The sequence below is a fragment of the Cydia amplana genome, chromosome 27 (genome assembly GCF_948474715.1).
Source record: "Cydia amplana chromosome 27, ilCydAmpl1.1, whole genome shotgun sequence".
NCBI lineage: Eukaryota > Metazoa > Arthropoda > Insecta > Lepidoptera > Tortricidae > Cydia > Cydia amplana.
This window is the reverse complement of record NC_086095.1, coordinates 5,380,699-5,404,865: the sequence shown is the minus strand read 5'-3', so window position 1 is coordinate 5,404,865 and position 24,167 is coordinate 5,380,699. Positions and strand designations below refer to the sequence as shown.

The following is a 24,167-nucleotide window of genomic DNA, read 5'->3' as shown; positions in this document are numbered from 1 at the left end:
TTTTGGGTAGTTCCATTTCATAATTTTGACGATAAACAGGAAATCCCACCTCACCCCGTAGTCCCTCGTAATTGGGGTGAGATGGGATTTCATACAAAGGTGATTTTGGAAGATTGTTGGATCGATTTTTTTTATTATCCGTATTACTATAGCTCCATTTTAAATTGGAATAGTAGCCTCACCCCCCTTTCATCCCTTCTCTTCCCACTCATAACCCGACTCTCCCCGCGAACCCTACTAACCCCATTTTACGGTACAACTTTTGCTTCATAACTGTATTTTTCCCCAGCCAACCCCCCTCTTACGTCGTCGGCGCCGACAAAGGATTCAACTTCTCCCAGATCGACGAGGCCTTCGTCTGCCAGAAGAAGAACCACTTCCAGGTCACCTGCCAGATCCAGATGCAGGGGGACCCGCACTACGTCAAGACTAACGAGGGGTTTAAAAAGATTAGCGGGTTTAGGTTGCATTTTTATGGTGTCAAAGTGAGTACATGTCTAAATTCAGATTACTCACATTTTATAAATCATGCTAATCTGGTCTACTGAGATTGTGTGTCAATGTCAAGTCAGTCATCTTTCTAATCTATAAAATATAAGACGTGAAAATAATAAGTCTAAATTTAAATCTATGTTAAAAAAACATTAACATAATACAGGGTGCTTCCTGTAACAGGAGCAATAAATTAAACTAAAGGCTGTACTCCTCAAACTGACCAACATTTGTTAAGCAACTTTTAAAAATTATGAATCCATTAGACTTCCTCTTTTTCATACAAAATAAATATTGCCTTCAATGTACGCTGACATCAGTGTGTTTGACGTTGCTTGTCACGCTTTAAACATAACAAAATTTGCAATACATTGCGTCTTAGAATAAACTTAAAAGTGTAATAAAAATCAAAACATGAGTTATTTTCAAAAGTTGCTGAATAAATGTTGGTCAGTTTGGGGAGTACAGCCTACAGTTTAATTTATTGCTCTTGTTACAGGAAGCACCCTGTATATTGTAGTAATTAATTATCTACTATAGGTAAGTTATTTTAAGTTACATACTTAACTATAGTGCGTCAAGCAAATCTTGTCAGTAGCAATGTACTGCAAATTAAAGTAGGGTAACACCATGTAAAACTCAAAGAGCAGAATTGCGCTAGGAAAAGCAGCAATGTACATCGAACCAAAACGTGTTTATTTTCCGCCCTTCATACGTCAGTTCGAGTATGGTTCGAGTGAATTATCATAACCTCAAATTTTAGTAATGTTTACCGTCAACGAGTATGATTGTACATTGTAGGCACCTTAGCTTTCCTTGAGGTCATGCATAATCTTGGTATTTAATGGTGACAGCAGAAATTTCTCTTGAAATAGAAACGATTCAGAATGTAAACAATAAGATGATGGCTGTCATTCACGATCCACATTCCACAGATAACACACAGATGACACGCGATTTTGGAATTATTTGAACACAGTGTTGCTAACCCGCGATTTTTAAATTTGCCGCCTTTTACTACTGACAAGATTTGGTTGATCCAGTATAGAGACTGATGATAGTGATGACCCCAAAGTCATACTCATTGTTGAGTTTTGCGGGGCTATATGTAAGAACTCTGTATTTTATTAAATAAATAAATAAAAGTAAAATAAAACTACAAAAAGTACATATTTCCAGGCTGAAGATCCCAGTCAAGAAGTGAGAGTAGAACAAAGCCAGTCCGACCGTACGAAGAAACCTTTCCATCCTGTACCGTAAGTAAAGCTTTCACGGCAATAAATATATTTATAGGCATTTTATATTAATATTACACTGGTAGCAGACAAACACATGGCTCTCTTGAGAATACGCGGTTACCGCAGCCTTTGGATGCCTGATTTTCCTTCTAGAAACAAATATGTGGGTAGACTTATGTATGAGATGTGGGTAGGTCAGATTCTGAATAAACAGTCTTAGCAATGCACTCGTGGTCTCCATACAGTCAGCAGCAGAAGTTGCTAAGCGGGCGAGTATTCAGAATTACCTTGACACGCTCTTATTCTCTTAACAATAAAGTCGCGTCAAGATGGTTTTGAACACCTGGCCCGCTTAGCATCTTCTGCTGCTGACTATACATCGTCCTACCCAAATCAGTACTTTACATGGCGCAGCCGGTAGGATTCCCTAAGCTATTTGAAGAATTCCATACTTTAGTCACTTGAGGAAACGTCGGGAAGGAGTTCCTTCCAGGGATGTTGCGAATATCCGCGTCCGCAACTGCGGAACTTCCGCATTATTTTCAACATCCGCATCCGCATAAAATCGATGCGGAGTTTAATGCGGATGCGGATGTGGAACAGGTCGGTACAGGAACGTCTTAGCATCGGCGTAAGTGCTAGACTGCTAGGTAATTTAGTCATTAGCCAAAAAACTATTAGAAATGAGCAGTCAAGCGTGAGTGGGACTTAATGTACGGAACCCTTGGAACACGAGTCCGACTCGCACTTGGCCGGTTTTTTGAAATAAAAATTACTAAAATGTTATATTTGACGTTTTTTATGTATCTATCTTGACATCCACATCCGCATCCGCGGATGTCAAAAAATCGGCATCCGCAATCCGCAACATCCCTGGTTCCTTCCATAGCCAGAGCATGGGCGTTCAGAAATTCCTTGAAACCACACTGTGTGCGACCATTTAGGTTACTCACCAATTTAGGCTGTGAGACAAGACCGAATCAATAATCAGTTGGATAAAGGATGACTCACGCTAGAACGGTCCGGGTCCGGGCCGAGGCGTCCGACACTTTGTTTTCTATAGAAACATCACGTGATCAACAATCACTCGTCATATAAATACGAGACAAACAGTACCTAAGGAAGGAAGTAAGGAGTGTACAGGTTTTTAAAAGGTCGGCAACGCGCATGTTACACCTCTGGAGTTGCAGGTGTCCATAGGCTACGGCGACTGCTTACCATCAGGCGGCCCGTATGCTTGTTTGCCACCGATGTGGTATATAAAAAAAACCTAGCTACTACACTGATTTAAACTTTTTTTATTTTTACACATTATTAAATTGTACAACGGGACTTAATCGCGTATCTAAGTTTTAAGATTTACCTCCGACGTTTCGAGGACGGCGTTGTCCCCGTGGTCTCGGAGAAGACTGGCTTAAGTTGACATCAGCATCTTCTAACGTCCTCGAAACGTCGGAGGTAAATCTTAAAACTTAGATACGCGATTAAGTCCCGTTGTACAATTTAATAACCTAGCTACTGTTTCTATTCTTCGTATTTGGTTCACCAAAAAATTTCCTTTCAGAGTGGAACTAAGACGTGAAGGAACGAAAGTGACCGTCGGTCGCCTCCACTTCGCAGAAACCACAAATAATAATATGAGGAAGAAGGGAAGACCAAACCCTGACCAGAGGCATTTCCAGTTGGTGGTGGCTCTGAGGGCCCATGTCCCTAGTGGGGATGTTATGGTGGCTGCTAGTGCCAGCGACAGAATTATAGTTCGGGTAAGTGCCATATATAGGTAAATATAAAATGTAGGTACCAGGGGCCCGTTTCTCAAAAGCTTGTAACTTGTAATACAAACGGATGTCACTATTTGACGGCTTTTGTTAGAAAGGGACTTCCACTTGTATAACAAGTTACAAGCTTTTGAGAAACGGGCCCCAGCTCATTTACAATTTGCCGCTATGGGAAAGATAGTGAGTAACACTGATTTAAACTTTCACGATTTATACACATTATTAAATTGTACAACGAGACTTCATCGCGTATATAAGTTTTAAGATTTACCTCCGACGTTTCGAGGACGGCGTTGTCCCCGTGGTCTCGGAGAAGACTGGCTTAAGTTAAGAAGATGCTGATGTCAACTTAAGCCAGTCTTCTCCGAGACCACGGGGACAACGCCGTCCTTGAAACGTCGGAGGTAAATCTTAAAACTTATATACGCGATTAAGTCCCGTTGTACAATTTAATGATAGTGAGTAAGACAAGGAGTAAGGACTTTGTGTCAATTTACAGTTCATGTTGCTGTCATTAGTCATGTCCTGTAGTCATGTATTGTCATTGCCAAAGATTACCGTCAGAGGTTGGGGCACGCATATTGCATAGTACCGCAGAAAAATAAGCAAAATTAAGGGCTCATTTAGACGGTGCGAGAACTCGCATGCGAGTTTGATTACATTGCGTCGTTTGATCGGTCGGCTAAATTGATGTAACCTCAATGGTCCGCAATGTATACTTACTTAACTAAAATCGTATACGAGTTCGCACGCCGTCTAAATGAGCCCTAAATCTCTTGTTTTCTCAACTTGTATGTGAATGCTGTTTACAAAAATAATGTTTCCACAGGCATCAAACCCAGGGCAGTTTGAGTCGGACTGCACCGAGAACTGGTGGCAACGGGGTGTCTCTGACAACAGTGTCCACTTTAATGGTCGTGTCGGAATCAACACGGATCGGCCTGACGAGTCCTGTGTCATTAATGGTAAATATTTAATTATTATCCTCATTAAATAAAACTATTAATACGGATTATATCGAGTACATTGAATTTATACTACATCCCGACGTTTCGAACCCTTTGCACGGTGTAGTTTTTTCTCAGTCACCCGTTGACCACGAACGCTGTAAAGGGTTCGAAACGTCGCGGGATGTAGAATAAATTCACTGTACTAGATATAATTCGTTTTAATGGTTTTATTTCATCAGTAACTATCGCGGTAACCGTAGACAATATTATTATCCACATTATTGAGTGTATCGTTTTCATTGTTAAAATTGAGATCCAATTTAGTAGCCGTGTCTGGATTAACTTTGATCGGATTGATGAGTCCTGTGGCAATGGCAAGTGTTTTATTGTCATCATCATCAAAAACATTTAATGTATCGTTTTCAACATTGAACATAGTGTCCACTTTAACGGTATGGTGCTCTTAGAAGATAGCAAATTCGAGTAACTTAGTATTTTAGGAAGGCTCACAACAGCGAAGACTGATTAGCTATTCAAGATTTCAGGGCGATATTGCCATATAGCGCATTATCAGTTGCATTGGAGATCCTTGCAGAATGCTTTTGTTCAGCAGTGGTATCCAATGGTATTCTACGAAAAAAACCGGCCAAGTGCGAGTCGGACTCGCGCACGAAGGGTTCCGTACCATTACGCAAAAAAAGGGCAAAATAATCACGGTTGTTGTATAGGAGTCCCTCCTAAATATTTATTTTATTTTTAGTATTTGTTGCTATAGCAACAGAAATACATCATCTGTGAAAATATCAACTGTCTAGCTATCACGGTTCATGAGGTATAGCCTGGTGACAGAAAAACGGACAGACGGACAGCGGAGTCTTAGTAATAGGGTCCACTTTTTACCCTTTGGGTATGAAACCAACAAGATTTAGTTATTCTTTCTTTCTTGCAGGTAACCTAAAAGTGATGGGTCACGTTGTCCACCCGTCAGATGCTCGAGCAAAGCACAACATTGAAGAGCTGGATACAGCGCAGCAGCTGAAAAATGTCCAGAGCATCAGAGTTGTCAAGTAAGTGTCTTAACTAGAACAGTCTGTGGCATCTCCTCCAGCTGCCACTGTCGACGACTTGCCACATGATTCTAACAGATGGCGTTAGTGAGGTAGAAACCTTCGAGACTTGTAATTGTCGCATTCTATTTCTATGAGAAACCTACATCGCACTTACGGAGTTTCAAAATGTCACTTACTATATATACTCCTTCTGACTATCTCTCAGTGGATTTCGGTCCCCAGTAGGGTTGCCAGATCGAAAGGGGCTATTATCGGGAAAAAATATCAATTTTTCGGGATTTTGAGACTTAAGTCGGGAAAAAGAAAACATTCAAATTAAAGTAATTGTATTAAAAACAACGATGTTTTACATTATTGGTACTACGTCAGTTGCTCTGCCCATATAAGTTTTTATAACGCTGACGCGCTCGACACGGGTCGCTCGCTCGCTCGACGACAGTTCGGAACTTGAAATTATTGTTTTATAACGTGCAGCTGTTTCGGGACAATTTACACTTTGTCGGGAATCGGGAACACATGCTAAAAATCGGGAGAATCCCACCAAATCCCGACCATCTGGCAACCCTAGTCCCCAGGCATAACACTCGCCTGGAGAGAGTACTCTCTATTGCCCTCTCTGTACCTTCCCTAAAAGTCAAAAGAGGTTGCTGAAGATCTTGAAAAGTGGAAGTGAAAATACTGGAAGCGGATTAAGCTCTTAAAATCTGTGACAACGTAGTTTGATGAAATATACTGTTATATGACCACCAAATAGTAGCAGCGAGTCAAAATTAGGGGCTGTTCATAAATTACGTCATCGATTTTTGACGTTTTTTTGACCCCCCCCCCCCCCCCCCCCCAAAATCATCCAAAAATCATCCTCCTACCTCCTACGTTATGCTACCATCGTCCGACGTCTAGACCCCCCCCCCCCCAATTTGAAATGACGTAATTTATGAATAGGCCCCCCTTAGCTGTTGGGCAGGCTGAAGCAAATATGACCGGCCCCTATTTCACCAAGCTGACAGGTACGACAAGTGTCAAAAAAATGACAGACCTTTGTTTCACCACGCCGACATTTGTCAGTGACATATGTCGAGTGACAATTGTCAAGTGACAGGTGACAGATGACAATTTCGTAAATTGTTTTGTATAGAACTTCATATAAACATGACAGGTAGTTTGGTACAATTGTCCATCTTAAATTCAATGACAATTATTTTGTGAAACAAGGGTAATGTATACTAGCCGACATATTTGTCAATTCTTCACAAGAGATCGTTAATTGCTTTCGATGTGCCGTGTTGTCATCACTAACATGATATTGATTGAGATCCCATCTATGTCCCGACCCCATCTAATGCAGCGTATACCTACATTATTTGTTGACAAGGCGTCAAAGCATTATTTTTTTGTTTGTTTTAAGTATTTTTTTCTGCAAATGCAAAGTCAGTGACGTCAAAGTAGGAATCTATTCGTACTTCATATATTCCCTTGTATAAGAATATCACCACTACTGCTTTCGCGGAGATTCATTTTCTAACTAACCAAAACCCTAACTTTACTGTTAATGCCCAACTTCGCCCAAGTAAATTATTAAAAAAACAATACCTACCTAAACATACCTAATTTCGCTACCGGTCCCCAACTTCGCATTATATATTTTTTTTTTAATTATGAAAACTATACCTACTGAGTATTATTCCAAGTCCTAAATGTTGAATTTCTAATCGCCTTCTTAGGCAACAATTACAATTTATAATAGAATTATGATTTAATGCTAGTTAAGAAGAATTTAAAAGCGATTTAAAGCGATTTTTATTTGTACCTTAAAGGCGAATTTAGGGTACACAGTTTTGCCAACGTTTATTTTCAATGAACTGCAACAATGATAACGGGGTTTGCTAATAACGAAAACACTACAATTGTCACCCAAGCCTGACACAGCTCCGATCTCATGTCAAGAATTACCGACAAATCGACAAATATGTCGACTTATAAAAAGTACTCTTGTTTCACCAAATCATTGTCATTAAATGAAAGATGGACAATTGTAACTAAATGCCTGTCATGTTTATAAGCACTTTACTGTACAAAAACAGTTTACGAAGTTGTCACTTGTCACCTGTCACTTGACAATTGTCACTCGACATATGTCACTGACAAATGTCGGCGTGGTGAAATAGGGGCCTGCTTTTCTTAATGTAAGTAATGTCTTTACGAAAAGGTGCTCAGTAACCTACAATTAGTGAGCCTTGTAAACAAGGAGGGAAATTAGATGCTGTAGAAATCTCATATCTTACATTGTTATAATCTTGTTATGATGCTTTTGAAGGCAAAATCCTCCATTATTATTACGCTGCACAAACTTCTTCAATGATAATATAACTTGTAGTAGGCGCATCATGCCGCCTTCGGCCATGCTATTTAGAGAGAGAAAGTTTTTCTCAAATTCAGACTTCCGAACGCACGTCACGCAACCCACGCGTGACGCTTCTGTCAAACGTCATTGTCGTTTTCATGCAGCCGACGGCCATTACGTGTCCTAAAATAAAAAGTCTTTTTGTTTATAAAAGGACAAGAAATTCCTTAAAATACGTGGAAAATAGGATAAAAAGTGACCCAATTGTAAATTGGAAGAATAAGAAGATTGGAGAAGAAGATACAAGAACGTACGCGATCAAGGCTGAATGCGACCTCTCGTCGCCATGGGCCGCTATGCGCGGACGCGGTACATATCGAGATCACGATCTTGGGCCTATTCTAGGTCTGTAATTCTATATCATCAAGATTCCTATCTCCGCCAGCGGCGTCGAGAACTAGATCTCGCTCGGTATCCACAGTAAGCCTCGCTCTCTGAATTAGCATCGAATGCCAGCATTCGAATAGTTACTTTTTTAAAACATGTAACATTCCAAAAAGGAACATAAATGGTAAGTAATAGAGTGGTAGTACCAAATGCTAATTTGTTATTTCTATTTAGTGTTGGTGATGTGGTTTTGGAGTCTTATAACTAGCCAACTCTGGTTGCTGAGTGTACTTGGTGGTTGTGCTGTACACATGCATTCTGGAACGCTATTCTAGGCGTATCTGTTTCTAAATGCATAAAATGGCTGTGCTAATCATTTTGGAGTGTTAATTTAGACATCTCTGTTTGATATTCGCACTTGGCAACCTTGGCGTACTACACTAGGTGCGTTCACTGCCAGTAGCCATGGGATATTGTCACATATTCCTTGCCAACAGCACTTAGACATTGCTCATGTCCTACCTGCAAATAGGTAGTGGACCATAAGCCACCTACAAGTCTTGTTAGATAAACTTACCTACTGGGTTTTGTGGCGTGTTACACTCTAGACACAGCTCTTAACCAAATGAGTTAATCATGTGGTATGCCAATACTAGGCCGTCTCTTGATATATACTCATTTTCAAGTAGCTGAATTTAAGTAGGTACTTATTCTAATTCAAGCAAGCGAAGTACTAAGCGAGCGAGCAAATCTTGACCTTGTGGATAAAGGCACCTGAAATTCGAATATTATGGGATTAACCCTTCTAGGACTTTGCTGTTGTTTGTTCGCAGATATATAATTAAGGACATTACAAAATACTCCGCGCTGTAAATAATTATTGGTGCTCCGAGGTGAACCCAGAGAATTACGCTGCGGCTGGCGAGATGCTTGTCAGTAGGGAACAAGGCTAAGTATTGAAATTAAACAAAATCAACCTGTTCTCTAACTGTGATGATTTAGCTCTCAATACAATTGTGCACTGTAACAGAACCATAAGTGACTGCTCATTTTTGTGCGATTGTCATCATTAACAATCTTAGCTAAGGTAGCTGTTCAATAATGAATCCCAATAAATGGCATAAGATGTTTTAAAAAATCTTTTAAACATGCTGTTGACAAGTGATGTATGTGATAAGGTGTGCTAGCAAGAATAACTAATGACTTATAAATTATTGTAAGTCCTAAGAAATTTAATCTTACAGGGCTCAACTACCAATCATATTTTTACAATGTATGTTTTTGATGTTACTTATCTTTGTTTCATACAATAAGGTATTTACTACTTACTAGCAACATACAAAATAGCCTGGTCAAAAGCAGCAATAAGGAAGCGGAGCAACACTATCCTCTCTGCAGGCACAAGGTCGCTCCTAGTCCCAGCGACAGCACGGCCTGGATAAAGGCAGCAATAAGGAAGCGGAGCAACACTATCCTCTCTGCAGGCACAAGGTCGCACCTAGTCCCAGCGACAGCACCAACACAACAGCCTGTGTTCACTTAGAACAATTTTTTATAAAAGCCCTGGTTTAATTAAATTATATACCTTTTTTCATAGCAATGTCATCATACTTGCAAGGATTCTGTCCAGGACATCTCATACAAAGCTCCTATCTTATCTGTGCCAGTATTTACAGGTATTCCGAAAAATGGATATTTCTGTAAAATTAACAGTCAAGTACTGGAAAAATATGTGACTTTGATATATGCTGTGTGTACAAAATAATATATGCCTATGATGTTCTTAATGTAGGTACCTACATTTCATACAGCTCAATATTTCGTTAAAATATTTTCTGTACAAAACCCTATGGGAAATAAATACAGATATATTGCTAAGACAAGTAAAATTATTGCATCTAAGCAGTTTTAATACAACAAGAAATTGGAACTGCCATAAAACTAATAACACAAATTGTTACATGGCACTAGCTCCAAGTTGTTTTTACCTGATTCTTGAATTTGGGAAACATCTGTGTTTCATATGGAAATATGAAATTTCAATTTTAATTCCTGTCATTAGACTATTATGTGATTATATATAGATATCTCTCTAGCTATATGTATCGGACCTTTCATGAAGTGTATAAGGTCTAGAGGTCACACTATATCCATTGTTGAAACTCCTTACAATAAATGTTTCTTATACTATGTATGTACCTATACAAGATATATGGAGTCATAATCAAATGGAACTAGCACCTAAATACCTCAGAAAGCTGGCTAATATCTAGATTATTTATTTACCCAATATTTTATAAACTGGTTACATTTTTATAAGTTTATAACTTTGTTCATATAAATGGGTTGTTTGTATAGCTATAAGTTTGGCTAAATGAATATGGCATACACATGTATGTTTAAAGAGCTAAATACTGAATTTAATATATTTTAAAGAAATATAATGCCAATAAATATCACCTAGTGTAATATAAATTGATGGCTAAATATTACGCATTTGAATTTGAAGAATGCAAGAAGAGAAAAATTGCCAAGTTTGACGCAGCTCTAAGAATTGCTTCAGAATAATCGGAGCGCGAACGGAACGTCGCTGTCACTGTCAAATCCATGGGTTGTCATTGTCAACTTATCTCTTCAGTAATATGTCGATTGTCGATCGTCTTTATGTTCAAAGACATTCCTTTCAGATTTATCAGTGTGAGATACTACTGAAAGAAGATAATACAGCTATCTCAACTAATTAAAAACCGACTAGGTGAAATGAAATACAGTATGTTTATGTCTAGGATCATTTAGCATAAGATGAGTGAGAGATGATAAACTATTCGATTTTGCTGATAAAAACCTGCCAAATATGCAAGTGAGAATCCTATAGGTATTAGAAATCAATCTGAGATTGTCATACGAGTTTCAATTCAACAGTGGTTACTCAAATGAGTACGTCTGATTGTCTGTCAAGTTAAACCAGTTTGACAGCACTGGCTTACCTCGAGTATCAAGATCTCGGAGATTTAATATAAATTAAACAATGAATATTTTGAAATGTGTTGCAACATTCTGGAACTCCTCTGATCGAGTTATTAATAGTCGTGCAGATGAAATATGTGAACGCTATACATATACTTACCCTAGTGAAGTAATTAATTAACCCAGATGTTTTTCTACATAGATGCTTTCACATTTTCATGGTTATAAAAAACATTTTATCTGTGCTTTCCTTCCATTTGAAATGAAATTCAAGGTATTAAAGTTCTAGGAAAAGCAGAAGGCACGGTCATTGTACCTACTCAGTTTTACAAAATATTTATATGTTACATACATATAATTATATGGATTTGAGCCCTAGCTTCTCAATTATAAAAACTTATTCCATTAACCGGTTTCACACCGGGTTAACAAGATTCAACATCGTCTTATCCTGGTTACCCCTGTGTTAACCGGGAAGTGTCTTCAGCCATCACTGAAGGAGCGGAGGAGAGAGGAGGAACTTCCGATTGGCGCGACCAACAGTACGGTGGAGTCCCTTGCGCCCAACACCGTCAACACTGGTGTATGTTTTTGTGGAACAATTAAGCATACTTACATTAATTATTTCATAGCAGCTGTTCGAGAAGTGCTTGCTATTTAATAGAATTATGTAATGAGGAAGCTATGTATAGAAATATTTTTTTTTTATAAATTGCTCTTATGCCTGTATTGCGGCATAGGCTCTCCTCAAATGATAAGGTGGAACGCTTTATGAAAAACGTTTTTTGACTACACCCACCTCAACCTTAAGTGTGAGCTTGTACCTAATCTAAATCAGTATTTAATTATTTATCAATAATTTCACCATCTAATAAAAATCTTTCATTACAAGATTAAGAAATAGTAAAAAATTACTTATTATTCTGGCTATGGTGATTGCACACAGCGCGCTAAAACCCTATCCTTGATTTTAAATTTGAGAAATGTTGCTATCTTTAACATTTTGTAGAAAAAAAAAAAAAAACTACTTAATTTGATATTGAATGAGGTTTGTTCTCAGGCCAAAACATTACCTAGCTGTATGTTACTGATATATAAGAACGAAGAATGTTATTCATTAGTTATTATTTATTGCCGGAAAAATACCTCATCACTTCCCAAACGATTCGTAGATGAATTAAGTCGACTCTTAAAGATACTTTAAGTGGTATTGATATTTCTATTTTTCAACAAACATTCAACCTGTTATGCGTTGGTGTCATATTGATGGAAGAAAAACATTACGTTGGAGTAAGACTTCTGACGATTTTGCCCAATTTCATAATAATAGGGCCATAGTTTCATCCAATGATCTTGTTAGATCCTTAGTTATTCTTTCTTCTATCTAGTTAATAAGAGAATAAGGGTTGCTAAAAGCAGCAACACACTGTTAAGAGACAGTTAAGAGTTGCTTATAGCTATTGAATTCTCTAAAACTTTCATTTTATGCCATCTTTAGATTTTTTGATAGTCCTATACTTCATAATTAAGTTTTTTATTTGGTACTAAGTGGTACTAATAAAATACCCTTTAATAAGGAACAATGTATTATTTGTTTCAACTAGGTATCATATGATAAGCAGTTTGATGAAATGATGATCTCACTAGATCTCTAAATAATGTGTAAGAATTAAAATTATATTCATATTGGAAATAGACAGTTACTCATACCGAACTAAAACGGTAGGTATTTTAAAATGAAATCAAAAATCATTGCTTTCATTGTTCCCATACAAAGCCAAATCAAACTTTGAATACTTATCTCTAAACATCTACAAGTTATATTATCATTGAAGAAGTTTGTGCAGCGTAATAATAATTGGAAATTAAACGAACTTACCTGTAAGTGAAGTTCATTTCAATTATATTAGCTGCACAAACTTCGAAATGATAATCCCTCCCGCCCAGTACCCGCGTTATCCTGCGACAACCAGGGATTCTAATAGTGAAAAATCCCTGTCAAAGTTTTAGACAATTTTGGCTTTGCCGAGTTGGCCAAGCTGTTATATCTGTTGGCATATTCACTGCCAGTGCGAGCTACGAGCGAAGCTGATAATATGTGTTTTTCCGCTTTGTAGCGCCAAGCGCCTAAGAAAAGAGAACCCGCCTAGCGGGTCTCTGGCAGTGAAAGTGTTTTGACTTGGCTTGTTACTCTAAACTAAATGACGTTTGACAGAAGCGTCACGCGTGGGTTGCGTGACGTGCGTTCGGAAGTCTGAATTTGAGAAAAACTTTCTCTCTCTAAATAGCATGGCCGAAGGCGGCATGATGCGCCTACTACAAGTTATATTATCATTTCGAAGTTTGTGCAGCTAATATAATTGAAATGAACTTCACTTACAGGTAAGTTCGTTTAATTTCCAATTATGCGTGATAAAACACAGAATTTTTCGACTTTACATAGGTAATATCCTTGGAACCTTCTGAAATGATCTGACCTAGGGATAGAAAAAAAAACAAATGTTTGTTTTTCAAATTTATGAAAAAAAAACATGAAAAAAAACCTGGCACCATGGTTTTTTTTCTAAATTAGGTTTTTTTTCAGATGAACAAGAATATACCACAATAACGGTTTATCGTGATTTATTTATATAAGTAACTTAAAACTAAGTACATTCAAGTAAGTATGTCAGTACAGTATCCGGAATCCCTGAATTCCCCGACGCGGCGACGAGAGGCGTTGGTGTTGCCAACAGTAAATTGCGATAACCACCCCTACAGATTTCATTTATGTTGTTATTAATCAAAGTTGTTAAATTAAATTGGTTTAATGGTTAACATAAAGTCTAAAACAAGTAAAACAACCGTGTAAAAGTATTAACTGCCTTGCAAATTTTGAGTTTTCATACTTTTGAAAAAAAAACGTACTCCAGAAAAAAAACGGTTTTTTACCACGGTTTTTTTTCCATGTTTTTTTTTTTCAAGTCAGAAAAAAACCGTTTTTTTACAACCCTAATCTGACCCTTCCAGATTCAACTACGACCCCTCCTTCGCCGAGCACTCGGGCCTGCTCGGGTTCGACCCGACGTCCCCCGCCCCGCAGGCCGACACGGGGGTCATTGCGCAGGAGGTGCGGCAAGTCATACCAGAAGCGGTGAAGGAGGCAGGGGACGTCACGCTGCCAAATGGAGATACTATACACAAGTTTTTGGTTGTCAATAAGGTAATATTTTTGGCAAATCGAAGTAGGTACTACTATTATTTTTCTGTGCTAATATTAACATTAATTTCAGGACCGTATCTTCATGGAGAACCTTGGAGCAGTGAAGGAGTTGTGCAGAGTGACTGGAAACCTGGAGTCCCGTATCGATCACCTGGAGAAGATCAACAGGAAATTGTGCAAAATCAACATTCTTCAGAGGAGAGACAGCGCCAGATCTAACATAAGTAGTGGTAAGTGCAGATTTTGGTTTTTAGGGTTCCGTACCTCAAAAGGAGAAAACGGAACCCTTGTAGGATCACTCGTGCGTCTGACACAGCCTATTTTCTCGGAAAATAGTGGACCAATTAAGTTAAAATTTGGTACACATAGGTAAATTAGTGACCCAATGATGGACATGTAACGTAAACAAATGAATTTTGAACATAGCGGCCACTTTTGGGGTAAATGAGAAAGTTAAAGAATAAAGTTTTTCATATCGATCAAATGAAAGAGCTCTTTTTGAGAATTTCAAATATATATTTATTATAATTTTAAAATAGGTACATAGGTTAAAAGTTAAATAGGGTAGTTTAAGAAAACAGCCAAAAAATTGCCATTGTTGTTTCAGACTCCCACTTTTCAGCCATATCCTCCTCATCAAAATCCTTCTACAGCGACGGCAACATATCCATAGACCAGATACGAGACATAGCGCGCAACATCCGACGACACGAGTGTTGCCACAAACTCAGCCACAACTCCCCCAAATACACGAGAAAACAATGCAAGACCTGCCACGACCCACGGAACTACTCGAAATACGGCAAATTCTACAACTACAACAAAACCTGTGTCAGATATCATAAAGAAGAAAAACACGAATGTAAATTCCCGCCTTACGTCGGCACTTTGGAATCTGACATTCAGAAAATCTCAGATGACAGTACGATGTCGAAAAAAAAAGATACGTGTCTGTGGTTGAAGGAGGATTTTGCGCCTGGCAACACCAAGCTGGCGTTTTGTTGTAAGAAGGAATACAGTGATGCCAGCAGCGAATTGATTTCTAATAAGTTTTTGCAGATCGTGATCACTATTTTGATTTTCATTATGGCTGTTTGGTAAGTTATACTAATTAGTTCATAATATAATGAATGCTTGGGGTCTAATTATTAATTCCTTTTTTAGCGCAAGTAACATTCCCTATGTCAAAAGTTTGTTATTTGTATAGGTATAGTTGGTCAAACCAATTTGTAAGTCAGTCCAGCGGTTCTCAATCTTTTTTTTTTGACGGAACCCTTTTGGAAAGCGAAATACTTGATGGAACCCTACAATAAAACAATAGTTTTTAGAAGTGTATTTTTTTATTAATAAGCATAATAATTATGCTTATTTTATTATTCTAAATTCTTGCGGAACCCCTGCAGGGGTGTCGCGGAACCCCAGGGTTCCGCGGAACACACTTTGAGAATGGCTGCCCTAGTCAGTAAGAACCAGGAAACTATACTCATCCTTTTCTTTTGGGTGCTAGTACTAGTGTAAGACACAGATAGTATGATTCTCTCCGTCTATGTTTGAAATGAGACAGTCCTTTGACAAACTATACTTGTATTTATGCTGCAAATTTGATTAGTAGTTAAAGCCTGACCAGTAATTGCGCCTGCTCGCGCTTGCGCCACCTAGCGGTTATATCTGTCGTAATAGGCGCGTTTTGAAAGAGTAAATCTTCTGTACCTAGTACTATTATTTAGGTATTCTGTGCTTTGACTGACAATGAGTGTTTTTTTTTGTTCAAATTTTTTTTTTACTTTGACTGACAAAGTTTGTTGTTGTTTTTATTGTTTTTGTTTATAAATCTTATTGTTTTAGTTTGGTGGTAATGTCGGCCCTATATTTCCGGGAACATCAAGAGTTGCTAAACATAAAGGAGAACAGACAGCACGAAAAATACACGTACTACAACTACAGAAAAGAAAACACACCCTACAGAGCCACGCCTCCAGACTTGAATCAGATACAGGTAAGAATCTCATGCGTGTGTATGACTATACACAAGACTATACGACTATACGACAAGAAATTGTAGTAAATTATTGAGGGCGCCACTTCCTACGTAACTGTCACATCACTACATAGTATAAAACAAAGTCGCTTCACGCTGTCTGTCTGTACCTATGTATGCTTATATCTTTAAAACTACGCAGCGGATTTTTTTAATAGATAGAGTTATTCAAGAGGAAGGTTTATGTATAATTTGTAAACCCGTGCGAAGCCGGGGCGGGTCGCTAGTTAGACGTAAATTGCTTAAACATGGCAACAATTTAGTATGGTTTTTTTTTAGTTCCAGTTTATTTCATTTCTACTATTTTAGGTCGCACTTTACATTTAATAAAGACTAGAGATGCCACGAATATTCGGCAACTATTCGGTATTCGGCCACTTTGCCGAATATTCTGTATTCGGCCGAATGTTGCCTACTATTCGGCCGAATACCGAATATCTGTTGCCCCTAACTAAAAAGAAAAATTACAAAAAAAAACAAAAATTAGGTATATTTACTATTTAAAAAGTATTATTGGTAAGTTGTTAAATAGGAAGACCCTTTTTTAAACATTTGTTGATTATGAAATATTTTATTTTTATCATGGGTCTGATTTGATTGACTCTAACTACATTCATTAGTTCTGTTTTACAAAAAATATATCTTAGCAAACGTTGTGCTTTGTTGTCGAACAGTTTTCATAATAATGGTGACTCACAATGTTCGCATCTCAAGCCGAATATTCGGTCGCCGAATATTCGGTATTCGGCCGACAGAGTGGCCGAATATTCGGTATTCGACATTCGGCCAAACCCACTATTCGGAGCATCTCTAATAAAGACTTTTTAACTGTTTTTCTCAATCAATCTGCAAGAGATTAAAGGAAAAATTCAACGCTTCGCGGAAGACTCGATTTTGACTTTTATTTACCTAAAGGTTGCAAGTTCAAGCCTTGAAAAACCAACGCTTCAGTGGTTTTTTTTAATATATTTATAAATTAGTAAATATTTTTGTTCGCTACAGGCCTTAAAAACGACATACAACATACCTACATGCCACTAAATCAACTTTTTGTTACAGAATTTGAAATTTTCACAACATGTGCCTTCGAAGAAAAACGCAAAAGGTTTGTTTTGTATATTTAATTAATATCTATATTTCTAATTTTAAAACACACACAAGTTTTAAATCCAAATGTTGTATATTGCAATTTTTTTTAAGTCATGAAATATTGGAAACCTCAAATTACACCCAGTTTAGTACAGCCGCCATCATATATATCCGAGCGGATAAGGCGCTCAAAAATACCTGAACTCGCCTCTATTGTCATTAGAGTCAGTGTACAGATATTTTTGAGCACCTCGGCCGCTTCGATATATCTGATGGTGACTGTACAACAAATACGTGTGTATATTTACCCAAAAACATGTCCACAGAAAAAGGGCCACACAAAACAACTCCGGAGTTCCCGACCACACCGTCCACAGAATCTCTGCGCACGATCGCATCTACCCTCCACGCCTCAAGAAATTATGTCCGGGACGTGCTAAGTAAGAAATAACTATGTTTTTGTTTTTTTAGTCGGTGCGTTAGTCAACTTTATGGGGTCTAGTTGTTTCCCATAAAGTTTTAAGTCATAATGTATTGTTTGTCATATTATCATTAATCATAAAACTGAAACCGTTAACATTTCAGGATTTTCGTTAGGTTATCCTATAGATAGATTAGGTTAGGTTAGGTTTGTTTTATGGCAATCTTGAAAAGTGACGCGTTTCTGAACCAAATGAATTATGACTAAAGAAAAAGCGGGCAAACAATACATTATGGCTTAAAACTATTTGGGAAACAATAGAGACCCCCTCGTAAGACCTATAGTACTTATTCAGTTTGATGAAATTTAAATCATATCCAGGATTTTTCATTTGTATGGCTGGGCCTTAGGAGATTTAACTTATCTAACGAATGCATCTAAACTATTATTGAGCCGAAAAGCGCTCGACGTGTTTTGATCCAATTTCCGAGCAATTTCAATTTCTTCTTCACGGAGCGAGGGGTACACTGCCTTTACTGGTCGTGCACGTGAATACTAAACACATTCAAATGACAGTTCTAATAGTCGAAACCAACTATCTACTTTGACTCTATATTACGTCCCGACTTCAGCCGGTCAGAATCGTATATAAAAAATATATAATATTGTTTCTCCTAAAATCGTTTGTCATAATATGTTTTTCTCCTAGACATGGACGCCACACACTCGCCGCTGGAACGCGCGATCTCTATAACAGCAACAGCAGATCTCGTTGGAAAACTCGCAAGTGCTTGCAGCTTTTCGGCTAACTCAGAAAACGATCTGTACGCTGAATGCCAGGTAAAATTCTGTTTTAATATTTACATGTGTTCATAATGATCAAATTTTATATCTTTACCCATCATAGAACAGCGGTGTTCCAGATATTTGATAAACGTTCACAGACCCGAAGCCGATACCTAGAGGCCTTTTTCACACTGTAATGAAATGTAACGGGTACTCGAGCGGATGCTGCTCTTTCCCGTGTCTTGCAGCACCCGCCAGGGTGTAATCATGTTTAATTATTAAGAAAGTAATTGTGAACACCTTATTCACTTAATTAATTTTGTTAGAATTAATTAAGATTACAAATAAAAATAAAAATTATAAATTTAAAAAGACAAAACAAATAAAATTTTGTTTGTGACTAGAGAAAATGATTACCTGTAAAAAATGTATTGGAGTGGTAAAATTTAAACTTGTTCTAAAATTGTAAATATTAATAAAACTTATTTGTTAATGCTGCAAAAGGATTGGGAATATATTTCAAGGTGGATAAAAACTATAATGGTAAGAAACACGAATTGCGAAATAAGTCCTCTGATTATTTAATAAATAAATTAATAATGCTAATAACAAATGTTTTGACCAGTCACCATGCAACCTGGAACCCCCTCAAGCCTTCGAGAACCAGGAACCTTTGGAACGCAAACCGGAGCTGAATGATACCTTCAGACCCCCGGAACCTCCAGTAAAGGTACGAAAATAGATACATCTTGTTGACACCCGCCTACGGTTCCTTCAACATTATTTTTAGGCAAAAACATGCTCATTATTTTAAAGTAAGAGGGCGTTTTTTTTTTGGTCCCAAACACTTTTTTTTTCAAATTTGGGTTTTTTTTATGTTATTTCTACTCAGAATCACGAGCTCTTTCTATCCTAATAGGAGAAAAAAGTGTCCCAAAATTTCCATACATTTTTCGATCTTTCCATTACGCGACCGCCATACAAAGTCTATGAAAAATGGTGACGGAATGGAAAAAAAACCTTAGGACACTTTTTTTCTCCTATTAGGATAGAAAGAGCTCGTGATTCTGAGTAGAAATAACATAAAAAATCCCAAATTTGAAAAAAAAGTGTTTGGGACAACAAAAAAAAACGCACAATGAACTTTAAGCACAAAGAATTTTGTATTATAATCCTACTCGGCTTCTACACTAATATTGTCAATTAATTCATTTCATTTCATTTATTTCATGCGAAAACCATGGGCGACCATGTACCTAATTATTATGTAACACTTTTTATAACCATGCGCATAGTTATAAAAGGTGTTACATAATTTGGTCATAGTCGCCCTGCAAGGGCGTAGCACTGTCTTAAAAACTAGTTTAAAACTAAAAACTTTATTTATACAAAACAAGATCATTCAGATTCAGAAGATTCAGTCTGGTTCTGGGCAAGTGGCCTGTCTAAATGCTTGCACCTTCTGGAGGGCTAGGTAGCTACCTACATTTGGGGCATTATCTATGAAAAGGGACCTTATTGTCGATGGCGCTTACGCCGCACAACGTTGCGCGGCATTGTATTTATATCGGAGCATCGCTAATAATGGCGTAAGCTCCATCGACAATAAGGTCCCTTTTCATGGATGACGTCACATTTTATAAGATCTTCTGTCTTAAATGAATTTACTTTTGAAACCATTTTGAATTATTTGTTTCTTTATAGAAGTGATTACTTATTTTACCAAATATAGCTAACAGTTTTTCGATGACTGTCGTCATCTTCCGACATCATTATTTTAATTTTTTATCCATTTATATATTTAATTTTTCAGGATAATAAACTCCCAAACATCCCAGTGATACCAGAAAAAAATGCCACAGAACCCCTAAAGCAAGACAACGATTCAATCCAACGCTTCAAGAAGATACCCGACGAAATAATGGCTGAAAACACTTTGCTGGACCCTAATAAGTTGAACCAGACGGATAACTTGACTGGGAGAGTGAGAAGGCAGATAGGGAAACGTGTGAGGAAGAGAGAGGCGAATGAAGCTTTGTCAGCTTCGATGCGGAGCTCGGAGGAGAATTTGGAGCAGCTTTCTGGTAAAAAAAATATTACGTGTCATGTAGATTTTTTTTTTCGCCAGTGTCGCGTTCTGGAAGCGTTCTAACCTACTAGGTGTCCCGTTAGGTATGGGAAATTATAAATGAGTAGGCAGAAGAACGGTACAAAATATTTCCCTGGACAGTACTTAATCGTGTCGAAGTTTTTTTACACTAATTTTATGGAACAATGTTACACAGATCGACGTAGCCCCACAGAAAGCTCAATAAGTCTTTATTTGGTCGATATTATAGATAGATATAGAAAAATACTTAAATACATAAAAAACATCGATAACTCAGGTACAAAATCCCTTCTCTAGACTATCATAATATCAAATAAAATTTGCCTAAGTGGAAAGCAAATTAGGTGAAATGAAACATTATATAAACTAGAATTAGGACAAATAATTTTGAGTCAGCTATGGAATCTAAAATAGTTTAACTATTACTTTTACAGCAGAAAAATATCCTGTTATCTTTGGAATCGCCACACAAGCTTTTACAAACGATTCGCTCTTCACTGCAATGGTGACGTCACACATGACGTACAACATCACATACACCGTCCCCCTCTCGCACTGCCTGCATGACAAGGACATCGATATGGTTATCAGGTGAGAATGCGCCTTTAATAAGGCACAGCCTAATTTCGGGTTTCACATAATAACGCTTGTCATAAAATAATATTTGTGAAAATAAATAAATAATTTTTTTATTACAAATTAAAAAAACTACATAGAGTTAGACCAAGAAAATTCTGCAGTGATTTTGATAGCCCACGCAGTGTAAGTGTTATTTACACGTCATAAATTCATAGAAGTTTGACGTTCAGACTTTTCTCGGTCTGACTCTAAAAAAATCGGAAATATTCTGATATAATTTTGGTAATAAACATAACACCCATTTCCATTTTCACTTGTTATATTTATTCATCTTTTATTGTATTATATGTATTTAATTCGTCTTTTCTACATTGCATTTTCTACCATAATTTAATAGATAATCATAAAGTTAAATGTTGACTATCAATTATCATTCACTTTGTCCTCCATACACCCATACAAAAATAATACAACATGTCAAATAGTCATCAAAAATAGGATACAGATCATTTATTCTTCAAATCCGATATATGTAATGCTTTTATGAATGTCAAAAAGGAAATTTCACGTAATTTTAAAAATGCTTTAGTTTTTTTTACATAATAACGGTTGTCATAGAATTTATAACAAGTGTCAAATAATAATTATTTCTATAGACGACTGTATATTAAAGGCACTGGTTTAGGAGATAACAAAATGTATTCTGACAAATAGTAAAATATAGACAAAAAGTATCAAAAACCATAAACAAAAATACGTGAAAAAAATTTATACAAAAAGGTTGTGCAGTCTTGCACAATTATTGTGTAACCAAGAAATTAAAACATACCTTCACACCTTCAAGGTCACCTCACCACCAACTGAGCGAGGTCCGCCTATGCGATCTCCAATGCGACGACGCGGACAAGAAATGTCTCCGGATCCGTGACGACACGAAGCCGTTCCTACAGTATGGTGCCTGGGTGCTCAGAATGCCTCTGAGCTGCAAGATGGATAGAATGCTCAGGATCAGAGCTTCGTTTGCGCCCAATAAGGTATTTACTAGCTTTATCTTGCTTTAGTTAACTACCCGTCTCTTTCTCATAAATACAGTACGGTGCCTGGGTGCTCAGAATGCCGCTGAGCTACAAGATGGATAAAATGCTGAGGATCAGAGCTTCGTTTGCGCCTAATAAGGTATTTACTAGCTTTATCTTGCTTTAGTTTACTACCCGTCTCTTTCTTATAAATACAGTACGGTGCCTGCCAGGTGCTGGGTGCTATATTGTTAATTACAAGTGTAAATAAATTGATAGTGTATTTCGAATAAATTGGTACTAAATCGAACAAGCAACAAATATACAATAATCAATACAATAGTACTTTCAAATCTATACTATTTATTATATAGCTACCAGCAAAATGTATACGAACTTTTTCAGTTTCGTGACCCATTTATCCTTTCCTCAAACAGTCAACTAAAAATTCGTAATTATATATTATACAAGTTACATTATAGGTATTCTTGAACTTTTAGAAATTCAACATTAAGTCTAATGATGCCAACCATAATTTAGTTCTATCTGAAGGACACGTGGTTTATATTTACCATTTTTTTTTTCAGAACATCTGCTTCGCCTCTGACCACATATCGTCGCTCCTGGTCTACAATATACACGTTTACAGAGATTGTCAATAGCAATGTTTGTCATAATAGGTTTTTGTCATAATTTTTCGTTTCGATTAGCTCGTGTTTGCGTTTATGTGTTGTAAACCGGATAAGGCTGTTTGACATAATTATTGAAATTCATAATGTAATGATTGTCAGATTATCATTAGTAATAATTCTGAAACCGTTTACTTTTCAGGATTTTCGTAAGGTTGGCCTATAGGTAGGTTAGGTTAGGTTTGTTTTATGGCAATCCTGAAATGTTACGTGTTTCTGAGAAAAACCATAGGTATTATGACAAACAAAAATGCCGACAAACAATACATTATGACTTAAAACTTTATCGGAAACAATAGAGACCCGTTGTAAACTGTGAAGTATTTTAATGTCTAATAACAATGTTTGGCCACGTCAATAACTTTACATTATTATGTTGAGTTTATCCCTTTTAAGTTTTAACCTATCGTCCGCGGCGCGTTATTGTGAACCTTGTCGGAATGCACAAAGGTTGATATTGGCCTGTAGCCACACGCGTCACTTGACGTCTTTGAGGTCAAAGGTTTGAGGCCTTCATAAAATCATAGTTGAAAGATATTTTTGAATAGTTAAAGCATTTAAAGTTCATAATGATCTTTAGTTAAGAATCTCGCTTCGATCTGAAAACTAGGTGATGAAATAATTGTACAGTCAGCAGCAATAGTTGCTAAGCGGGCGAGGTGTTAAAAATTACTTTGACGCGCTTCTTATTCTCTTAATAACAAAGTCGCGTCAAGATCATTTTGAACACCAGCGGGCTCAGCACGGATCCATTTTTATCCACTATCACTAAGCCCGTCACTTTTGCACTTACATACTTGTTAGAACGTGACAGGCATGGTGATAAATGATAAAAATGCTACCGTGCTACTAGGGGGCCCGCTTAGCAACTATTGCTGCTGACTGTACTTGTTTTGTTTTTCGAATGGTAGTAAACCATTTCTCTCTACAGACTAAGAAATTTGAATAGGTTTCATTTTCACTTATTTTTAGTATGATTTAATAATGATGTAGGTTTATATCTTACAAATTTTT

The 24,167-nt window shown here is 37.2% G+C and overlaps 1 protein-coding gene across 1 annotated transcript in view; it reads left to right on the top strand.

Moving 5' to 3' along the window:
• The window catches only part of LOC134660506 (uncharacterized), a 40,119-nt gene extending 16,940 nt beyond the window's left edge, over positions 1-23,179 (top strand). Inside the window, 17 exon segments of the mRNA XM_063516278.1 lie at positions 290-485; positions 1,672-1,748; positions 3,295-3,493; positions 4,338-4,473; positions 5,408-5,525; positions 14,233-14,425; positions 14,496-14,655; positions 15,033-15,522; positions 16,271-16,421; positions 17,523-17,568; positions 17,879-17,992; positions 18,683-18,813; positions 19,385-19,489; positions 20,573-20,843; positions 21,304-21,460; positions 22,293-22,482; positions 23,052-23,179. Coding sequence (XP_063372348.1) covers positions 290-485; positions 1,672-1,748; positions 3,295-3,493; positions 4,338-4,473; positions 5,408-5,525; positions 14,233-14,425; positions 14,496-14,655; positions 15,033-15,522; positions 16,271-16,421; positions 17,523-17,568; positions 17,879-17,992; positions 18,683-18,813; positions 19,385-19,489; positions 20,573-20,843; positions 21,304-21,460; positions 22,293-22,482; positions 23,052-23,126 — 2,809 coding nt within the window. The 3' untranslated portion in view covers positions 23,127-23,179.
• The last annotated feature ends 988 nt before the right edge of the window (positions 23,180-24,167 follow it).